The sequence below is a fragment of the Manis javanica genome, chromosome 4 (assembly GCF_040802235.1).
Source record: "Manis javanica isolate MJ-LG chromosome 4, MJ_LKY, whole genome shotgun sequence".
Lineage (NCBI taxonomy): Eukaryota > Metazoa > Chordata > Mammalia > Pholidota > Manidae > Manis > Manis javanica.
The window spans coordinates 176,139,072-176,148,797 of NC_133159.1; the positions used below are offsets into that span (position 1 = coordinate 176,139,072).

Sequence of the window (9,726 nt, forward strand, 5' to 3'; positions counted from 1 at the left end):
GGGTGGGGCGGAGCGACTTGGCGCTTCTGGGAGAGAGGCCCTCCTGAAAGACGCCCGCACTTTCGCCTGTTCTCAGCCAAGTGGGGGCAGCGTAAAAGTCAAGCCAGATCTAAGTTAAACTAAATTACGTCATAAGAATATGATGCATGTATTTGAGTTAAGTCTCTGTGAGGTAGCAATTTTTTAAAATGTAGCTGAGAAGCATCAGGCAGTCGTGCAGACGGCCTGCCGTGGGCCCGCGGACCGGGAGTTGGGAAGCAGCTCGCGGGCGGTGCATGGGGGGCTGCCGTGGGGGTTTTCTGGCCCCTCAGCTCTTACGAGGTGGGGACGCAACCCTGGGCGAGTCGCCACTGGCCTGTCTGTTTCCTCGCCCTAAGTCTAGGGGGGTCTTCCGGGGTGCAAGGAGCGTCGGGTGACGGGCCCGCTGCGAATGATTTCCGGAGTCGCTGGGACGAGCCCCGTCCGGCGTCCCAGCGGCAGCAGCGCCTCGGGCAAAGGCTGCGGGCAGGCCGGTTCCGGGCCCGGTAGCAGCCCGGCGGTCCCCGCCCACTCGGCTGGAAGCCGCCGGACGGCTTTGAAAAACAAGTAAGGGGCGGGGAGGACGACTGGCCAGGGCTTGAGGCGGGGGAACCGTCCGCCGGAGGTGACGGCGTGGATCACCGGAGCTCTGAGCTGGGCCCCGTGCTCGGGAGGCTGGGGAAGTCTTAACTCTCCGCCCTCCGGAACACCGAGGGGGAAATTGCCCCGCTTATAACCGTTAACTTGTATTTGGCCCCGTGCTGTGCCCCGTTTATTCAGTTGGTGATGGCGAGTTAACCTCTGATTCTCGAGTTTCGTTCTGCCAAACCTAGGAAAGGCGACCGTGAAGCAAGGGGATCCAGAAGACACGACCGCAAAAACAGCATCTTATGGGAGAATTAGAGTGGCTGTTAACACGATGAGAGCCCAGGATCTTTGCAGCAGGAGTAAGTGTGGTGGAGGGCTGTAAGGGAGACCCGTCTAACAGATGTCAAGCGCCTTCTAAAGTTACTAGCCTAAGGCCTTTGGGCTTCAGCTTTGTAAATAAACGGCCCATAACTTTGATTTAATCGTCAAAGAATAATTACTTTGTACAGTCTGTTGACACAAAACTTGTTTTGCCTGCCCTCATGTAGGGTCGAGCGGGTTGTTTGCTTAATTTCTTAGGCTTAGATAACGTTCTACTGCTTGCCTCTTGCTCCTGGTTGGGTAACTCCTCACCATTCTTTCCTTGAATGATGTGTTTAAAGGTTTTTAACTCTTTGTTCTAATGTGAGATCCAGTTGAGATGCTGTAACTTTAAATAGTAAATATTTTAAATCTGACGTTTTGGACATACCTCCTCCCACTAAGGAGTGATTTACTAGACTTAAGTCTTTTGGCCTTGCTCTTCTCTGAGGTAAAGGATGTTGAAAAACTTTGTCTTTGAAAGTGATTGATTCCTAGGAGACTTTTAAGAAAACCGAAGCATAAATGGAACCAGGAATCTGTATCATAAAACGATTCCTTCTGTTTTCTATCTTTGTAAGAAAAATAATGAAAACAAATCTTCCAAGTGAACTTAAAAGTTACACGCATAAATCAGATACTAGTGTTTATTGTACAAACTGTGCTCCTCAAAATCTCACATTTACCTTTTTTAGGAAAAGAAGAGTGATATCCACCTAGAATGGAGGTGTGTCCTTATTGTAAGAAGCCATTTAAACGATTGAAGTCCCACTTGCCACACTGTAAGATGATAGAACCAGTTGTACCTGATGATCAAAAAGTTTGTCAGGCCAAGCCAGCTACACGTCCACGTGCCAGGAAAATGAAAGGGCCAATCAAAGACATCACTAAAGCTAGAGAGAGTGAGTTAGGGACAGAGAGTGAGAAAGGAAATACTAAATTGATAAGGGACAAACCGGAAGGGGTAATTAAGTCCTCCCCTCTACTAGCCATTGATTTGGAAAGAGCATGTAACACAAAGGCAGGTGGAGAAAGCAAGAATCAAATTCATCCCGCCCTCAAAATGCTAAAAAGTACTGAACCAAAGACTACTTTCCAGAGAGAAACCAGGGCTCAGTCTAATCATTCAGAGAACACCACTCCTAAAAGAGACATTGCTAAAGATGTGCCCCGATCAGGGAAGAGTAGAAGTAACCTTTCAAAACCTGAAGCATCTTTACCTCTTGGTCCAATGGATTCTTCTTCATCAAGTCAAGATAGAAAACATTCTTCAGCCTTACCTAATGATGTACAAACCACTTCCGCTAATTTAAAACTGGACAAAATTGATCCCCTAAGACAGAAGCTTCTGGTAAAATTACCAGATATGCCTATTGGTGATGATCATAGTTCTCCCACGAATCCCAACTATGGGGTTAAAAGAGTAAGGACGTCATTGTCAAGCAATGAGAGAGATTCCAAAGCCTGGAATCACGTCTACGAACTGTCTGCTGATGTTAGAGACTCTCAGATTCAGGAAAAGAACACAGAATCACAAATGTTAGGTTTTAAAGTTAGCCCACTGGGTAAATTCAAGGAGAACCAAGAAAAAGGACTTAACCTTGGAGCAGAGGCTTGTGGGAGCAAAGGAAATGCAGAGAAGAGCGTATCTGCAACGGAAGTGCAGGGATGGACTTCCAGGAGCAGTGACACAAATAAGAGCTTCAGTAGTAATGATTTACCCACAGGGGAGAATCCTCCACGTGAAGGTCCCAATTTCAATTTATTTACTCCAAGGGAGACAACTTGGTATGAGTTTCTTTCTGGATCACAGTCATATAACCAAAGCCTTGCCTCTCTGACTATAAAATTTCTTCCAGTAGGGAGAGCAGAAGCCTGCCTTCATAACCAAGTTCCTAATGTAAAGGTGTTAATATTGAGTGAGGAACAAACTTCTCTAGAGCACAAATCTGTCTGTTGGCCCCCAGCATCAGACCAGTCTTTACCTTCAACCCAGCATCACACTACTGAAAGCCCCTTCCCCAGTCAGGTCATTGTTGCTGACAGGAAGGCAGTTCTTGCAAGCTCCCTGGGGCTGGAGTGGTTTCCAGAGCTCTATCCTAGTTATCTTGGACTAGGGCTGCTGCCAGGGAAGCCTCAGTACTGGAATGCATTGGCCCAGAAGCCTCAGCTCATCAGTCCCCAGGGGCGAAGACTCTCACAAGGTAAAAAGCTCATTTTCAAAGGCCATCTATCCAGACTAAATGGCTATGCTTTTTGAATTGCAGCATTTCAGAATAATTTTTTCACTCATTTAGCTTATTTTTGCCTGGCAATTCCAGTGCACTGGACTTCTAATTGTTCTGAAAACAATTAATTTTTGCTGTAAGGGTCAGTAACTGGTTTATCACTCTCCTTTACCTTCCACCAGGAGTTGAAGGTTGGACTAAGACAGGCTGGCTGGTGACGCTGATAACAGTTGAATTTCTACTTTGGGAAGAGGCATGGGCAGTAGAATTTGGGTGGATATTCAAGCTGAACACACAAGAAAAAGACTTCAGGGTCTACTTAAATAGAATAAGCACTGAGTTCTGATTTCAATCACGATCAGGTTGTACACGAATAGGTTCCAGGGTTGTGGTCAAATGCAACATCTAGGAATTCACAGTAGCCAAGAAGGTACAGGCAGAAGCTATTTTTGGATTTAGGGGCCTGGTGGGATTAAAACCCTTCAGGGACAAAGAGCAGTCAAGGGAAATAGGTGGAAGTGAGGAGTTCAGAAATGAGGACCAGGAATAGAGGGTATAGCCAAAAAGGTATAGAAGTCCATGCACTAGAAAAATTAAGCTGCAGAGATTAGAACCTGAGAACAGAGACGTGAAAGATCAGGACAGGGAGAGAGACTAGATGTCAGAACTGAGCTGGATCATGAATCAGTCTCTCGAGAAGCTCCCCAGATGCCATCCAAATCTACGAGGATAAAAGGTAGTGAGGTCCTCAGAAGGCTTTGTAATTTGGCCAGGCAATAGCTACCTCCAATGACTGCAAATTAAAATTGAACTTCCATGGAATCTTTGCCGAAGAGCATGGGCTATCCGTTCCCTTGCTCCAGCAAGACCCATGCTAAGCCATGCAGCCTTTTCTTTATTTCAGGAAGCCAACTCTCCTTTGGTATGTACAGGCAGAGCCAGTGAGCTAATAGTTACTGACTTAACTATATGTCAGGTATGGTACCTGCATGTTTGCAAAGGTTATCTCAGGTAATCTTAATGCCAATCCTGGAAGATTGGTATTATCCCTTCATAGATGAGAAAACCAAATTTCAGGATGAGTAGCATGCCCAGTGTCAAGTCTCAGTTAATAGTTGGCATCTAACATTACCTGATGGTCTTCACCAAGTTTGTCCAGGCGGTGTTTCTTCTGCAGGACTCTTGGGCTCCAAGATAGCCGTGCATTCCTTCGCAGGGAAACCCGTCACAGCTAGGCCTCGGACATCAGCGTACCTGAGTAAACAGGTGAAGTGGTGCCTCATGAATGTGTCTGGTGACCTAAGCTAGGTATGCCCATGGCAGACTGACAGCTCTGAGGATGCTGCTGAGATGGGTTTCAGCAAATCAGGAGTGGGAATCCGGAAGCATTGCAAGCCGTCTTTTGTTCATTTAGAAGGCTTTTCATGGACCTCCTACTAAAAGTCATTTTTCCTAGCCTTTAAGGAAATACATTTTGGAAGTTCAAGATGTGTCTCTTCAGGGATTCGACAAGTGCAAGTGTTAGAGAATCCTCAGCAATAGAAGTCGGTTCCCTGGTTCACAGGAAAGCGTCCAGAGCCCCTGAACCTTGAGAGTGCCGCGCTGGCGGGACTCACAGCCCCCTAGCTTTTCATTTTAAGAGGTCTCAGTTCTTGTTTGCTAGGCTGGACAGTTAGCAATTTCACATGGGTGTTTTTCTAGATTGAAGATTAGGCCTAACCCGCAGAGACTGATTCTGAAGTAGAGTCTAAGAATCACATGTTCAGACATTTCCAAAGTGTTCATGATGAGCAGCTACGGTAGAGAACTGCTGATAGTAGGTGATGGGTCGGAGCAGGTGCCTCAGACCCAGCCGAGGAATATTCTCAAACAAGGAGAGCATAATTTGAAAAAACTGCACAGCTACAGAAAGCAAAGCTTGGCTGAAGGGGCTACCTGAAGGTAAAGTGAGAAAAATTTAGAGGGCCCTGGGTTTCTAAAGACCAAGAAACAGCTAAATAAAGGCTCTTCTCTAATCTTCAAACAGCATTTCCATCAATAGTGCATCCAAGTGAGGAACAGCCTCAGAAGAGTCAGGATCAGAACAGCAAGCATGTGCCAGCCAGGATTAGGTTCACCAGCCGGCCAGAGGAGTCTGAAAGCTATCTTAAGTAAGAAAGTATGTCAGTGAGCAACAGTCAGAGACCCAAGGGGTAAGTCAAATCCTACATCTAGGCCAGAGGGGTGACAGGAAATGTCAGAGGTACAGAGGGTGGGTTAGGGTTTTGAGCGTTTGTATTAGAGTGGAGTCATTGTCACTGGGTTTGAAGTGTAAGGACATCAACACCGGCAGGTGAAGGACAGCATCTAGGAGGTGAGGCAGTAGAGGAGCGGCAGGGGGCATGAGCAGCCCCAGGCCATAAGGGGTGCAGGCGAGAGCCCAAAGGACCTAGGCAGCTGGCAAGAAGACGAAAAATCTCAACAGGACTTCTGTGGGTTCTGAGTAGCCTCTCCAGGGCTTTAGGTTTATATAACCCAGCTCAGGGCCTGAACTGGATGTCATTCAACCAAGTTTGAACCCGTAATGAGGTAAGTAGGCTCAGTTGGCTAGAGAACGACACCCAGTTCCTGACACTGGACAGAAGGTGGTTATACAAATGCAGTTTTCATGAAGTTGGTACCCCCCACACACTTTTGCTTCAGATTTTTTCCAAGATGAAAGGTTATATCATGCTTTGTTCTTAAAGAGACTGATCTTCACCCTGCAAGAGAGTTATCTTCTGTGTAATTTCTTGGAAGCAAGTATCATTCCTTTGGTTATTATAATGATCATTTGGATAGCACTTTTACATTGACAGCAACTTTTACCACACTTGCTAAACTTGTCATAAATGTTTGCTTCAGTTACCCTTTATCCTAATGAACCAAACATAGACCAGAGAGCCAGCAGAGGTTGAGATTCCCGCCTATCACTAAACAAAGAGAAGAAGAGGTGCAGGAGAAATATAAGTGAGTAGCATAAATCCTCCTGTGTGGCTCTGCAGAGCTTATTCGTGTACTAAACAAATAGCAAATGTTTGCTGGTCAGTAAAGTGAAGGGGTAACAACAGACATGTCGACTAGATACAGTGACAGGTGGAAGTAGTTAAGGAGAAAGGCATGCTTTTTGCTGAGATGTTTAGCAGATGATAGAAAATATAAGCAATTCATTAAGCATGTACACATGGGTCATCTGGACAGTACATTCATCAGATCAAAAAGGTATCTTTAAAAAAAAAAGGGATCTAGGTCCTGATCCCCAGGGGCTCCCTCAGCCTTTTGAGGAACCTGTTTTTAAGCTGGAATAGATTGCTTTGACTTTCAGTACACAGAGCTAGCTGTGGCCCAGTGCAGACATTAACCCACCTAGGGAGTGGGTTAACCCTGGGAACCTGTGTTGGGAAAGAGGATGGATCGAGATGAACTGTCACCATGACTTGTGTTTGGAACCGTAGTTCCTTTGTTGGAAAGAAGTTCGACTGCCATAAGGAGTTTGGAACCCCTGGCCAGCCTTACACCTTCCAACTCTCTGATGAGGCTCTTGGGAGCTGTGCAGAAAGGTGAGGCTGGAGTCAGCGACTGTTGGGTTCTGGTGCCGGTTCCACACATTTGGAGACGTTCCTCTTACTTCAGCTGTGGCTGTTAGAGCAAAGCTAAGGAAAAGAGACAAATGTGTGATCTTCCTACTCTTGAACTTGTCTATTTTCATGCTGGAGTCTGACATAATTGGAAACACCAAAGCTAATATAGTACAATTAGCATTTACGGAACAGCTTCAATTTTTTAATACTTATCCCTGCCTCTCTGCCACCCACCCCCATCTTTTCCTTCCCATGTTCATCGTCCCAAAGCCAGAAAGACTCTCAGCTTAACGAACCGTATTAATCTCCCCACTAAAGATTTTAAATAAGCGCCCCCCAAAAAATGAGTAACAGATTTAAATTTGTTAAAATGAAGGTCTTAGCCTTTTTATCTATTTAAAAATATTTATATAGTGCTATGTAAACTTTGAGTCACAATTCCATCCCCTCAGCTAGCTGGGCTAACTTGAATAACTCGCTGATAAGGGCCCCTAGGTACAGCTTACTGTAACAGGCATGTTTCTTTTTTAAACAGGCTGGGTCAGGTGCAGTACCACCATGAAGAGTGGAGCTGGTGGCATGACAATGCTGTTTACAGGGTACTTCATCCTTTGTTGTAGCTGGAGTTTCAGGCAGCTGAGTAAGCCTTTCTGTATTTTTCACCAAAATTACAGCTCACATCCCATTATGGAGACCTCCAAGGGATTTTCTGAATTGCTTTTTATATTGTAGTTTTGCATTATCTGACATACTCTACTAAATGAGCTATTGCCTGAGGCCTGGGGGGTTTTTTTTTATTAGAGGTTTTGGTTACAGGCCTTTGTAAGATTTGACTGGGATTTGCATACTTGCTCTTGTACCCCATTGAAGGTTGCCGCTACGGATCTGGTGGTCTTATGTCTTTTCCTGAAAGCTGTTTGCCTGCTAGAAGACTGGGGCTCTTGTACCTAAGAATGTCATAGGATTAAAACCAAATAGCTTCATACCCCCAAAGAAAGGAGGAGATACAGGATGCCGCTGTCACTCACCAGTGGGTCTAAGGCTTATAGCTAGCTGTCTTAGTTCACATTACTTTTAACATTTAGAAAACATATCCCCTTCGTATGTGGGGGGCACTTGGTGAAGGGGGGAACCTAGTAAACATAAGGTTCTTTCTATAATTGTAGATGAATGATACCAAAATAAAAAAATTTTAAAAAAAGAAAGAAAGAAAACATATCCCCTTCTACTTAGGAGTTCCAGCTTGCACCAAATCTTACCAGAAGGAAAATTCCTGAATTTCATTTATCTTATAGTTCAAGATAACTTTTGCTCAATTTTTAAAGTATTGCTTTCTAAAAATACATCCTCACAGTTAAAAATAAAAAGGACATTACAAGAGGATATCAAAAAAGCCCGGTATTTTTCCACAATTAAAAAAAGGCCTAGATACTTTCAGATGAAAGTTTTCAGTGTACAGGATAAACATTAACAGCAATATAATTCACAAACTGTATAATAAGACTTGAAAAAATATCAGGACATGACTGATTGGATTTTTTAACTAAGTCAATGCCCAGTAAGTAGGGGAGTGGGTCAGGCAGCAGAAGTGGGCCTGCACAGACTCCCACACCCTGACTGGCAGGGCATTGGTAGGTAATGTATAACACACGTGGCCATTGGTGAGAAAGATTTCCTTTCTCGCCATCCCTGCATAAGTGGAAATGCCTAAAACGTCAGGTCATTTCTTTCACAGGGAAAAGGCCTGCCCTTAGAGTTTGACCTGTCTGAAGGGGATTGAGTTGATACCTGAGGTTATTCTTCACATCTCTAAATTGAGACTGAAGAAAATGAAACAAACCTTCTCATCATGTCTAAGACTTTATTTCTAAACTTACAAACCAAAAGTGTGACGGAATGATCCATAGAGGCAAGAGGGAGAAGCCGCAGAAGTGGCCTCATGATCCTTACATTTGTCTCTGTTTATCCAAAGAGCTGCAGCGCTGGCGAAAGTCGAATTGACCTGGACCCCATCTAGGAAAGCTTTGGGACTCCAAGCTGAGTACAGTGGAGACAGCTGCAGCGCATATTTAATGATTTAAATGGTATTTGTGGCAGAGAGAGGGAGTGTAAAGAATAAAATTATTGGACTCTTAAACAGTTACACAAAAGTACATTTTTTTAATGCGGACAGATTTGGTTCTGTCTGGACATTTCTTTGGTTTGCTCTCAAAAGTGACTGAAGGTAATTGAAAAAACTTCAGTCTGTTTAATCATCAAAGGCTGATATTATTCAAGGAGGCATGAAAGTGACAAAGTTTGTCATTAAAATTTTTAAATAGCTATTTCTTAATTCTCAGTAAAAACTAAAACCTTGATTTTAAATCTTTCCCCTAAATTGTTCCCTAAATCTTGGCAATTTACTCTTCATGTGTACTAGATACTAGACTAGGTATAAACTGATAGAGAATAGTATCTGAAGTGGAAGAAAATCAGACATGACAGGCCTTTCTCCTGGGAATTGTTAGGCTCTTTTGGGTCCTTGACTAGCTCTTGACGTGTGTGGGAAACACCAAAGCAAAGAAAGAGTGGGTACAGAGTTGCAGGTAAGCCTATGAAAAATCCCTAACATTTTTCAGTGGTGCTTAGAATTAAGTAGCACACTAAACAGACGCTTTTATATATCTTAAGTGGGTTTAATAGTAAACAGACAGCTTCTGTTTATCATTTCTTCCTGGAAATCTTCAGAATCCCACCCTTGTACCGAGATCACAAATTTCAGTGAAGTGCTTAGAAATTCCTTTTACTTGGTTAGGCAGGTTTCCTGTGTCTCTTCCCCTATCAAAACAGCTACTTTGGCCCCTAAAATGTGACTTGGATACTTACAGATGAAGGAGGCTTTGAGGAAATTTAATCGAGGTAGCACAAATAGATAACTGTTTCTCCAACCCCCT

At 44.1% G+C, this 9,726-nt stretch overlaps 1 protein-coding gene across 7 annotated transcripts; it reads left to right on the forward strand.

Moving 5' to 3' along the window:
* The first annotated feature begins 29 nt into the window (after positions 1-29).
* On the forward strand, positions 30-8,930 carry MTNAP1 (mitochondrial nucleoid associated protein 1). Of its 7 annotated transcripts, none has more exons than XM_073235860.1 (6): positions 30-156; positions 852-965; positions 1,662-3,170; positions 6,668-6,772; positions 7,329-7,433; positions 7,664-8,759. In XM_073235860.1, exons 3-6 carry the CDS (start codon positions 1,688-1,690, stop codon positions 7,753-7,755), a joined length of 1,785 nt encoding a protein of 594 aa, XP_073091961.1. In that variant the 5' UTR covers positions 30-156; positions 852-965; positions 1,662-1,687; the 3' UTR covers positions 7,756-8,759. The 7 variants fall into 7 exon arrangements, 6 of the variants coding, with proteins under 6 accessions (XP_073091961.1, XP_017535561.3, XP_073091962.1 ...); XM_017680072.3 differs by lacking the exons at positions 30-156; positions 7,664-8,759 and adding exons at positions 163-585; positions 8,766-8,930; XM_073235861.1 differs by lacking the exons at positions 30-156; positions 7,664-8,759 and adding exons at positions 163-585; positions 8,766-8,930 and having other exon boundaries at positions 7,329-7,392.
* Positions 8,931-9,726: the final 796 nt, after the last annotated feature.

Bases quoted from the DNA above. Each gene is read 5' to 3' on its own strand.
- MTNAP1 (XM_073235860.1), top strand. From the start codon at position 1,688: ATGGAGGTGTGTCCTTATTGTAAGAAGCCATTTAAACGATTGAAGTCC. The intron at 6,773-7,328 runs GTGAGGCTGGAG...TTTTTTAAACAG, and splicing joins CTTGGGAGCTGTGCAGAAAG to GCTGGGTCAGGTGCAGTACC. The intron at 7,434-7,663 runs GTAAGCCTTTCT...ACCCCATTGAAG, and splicing joins CTGGAGTTTCAGGCAGCTGA to GTTGCCGCTACGGATCTGGT.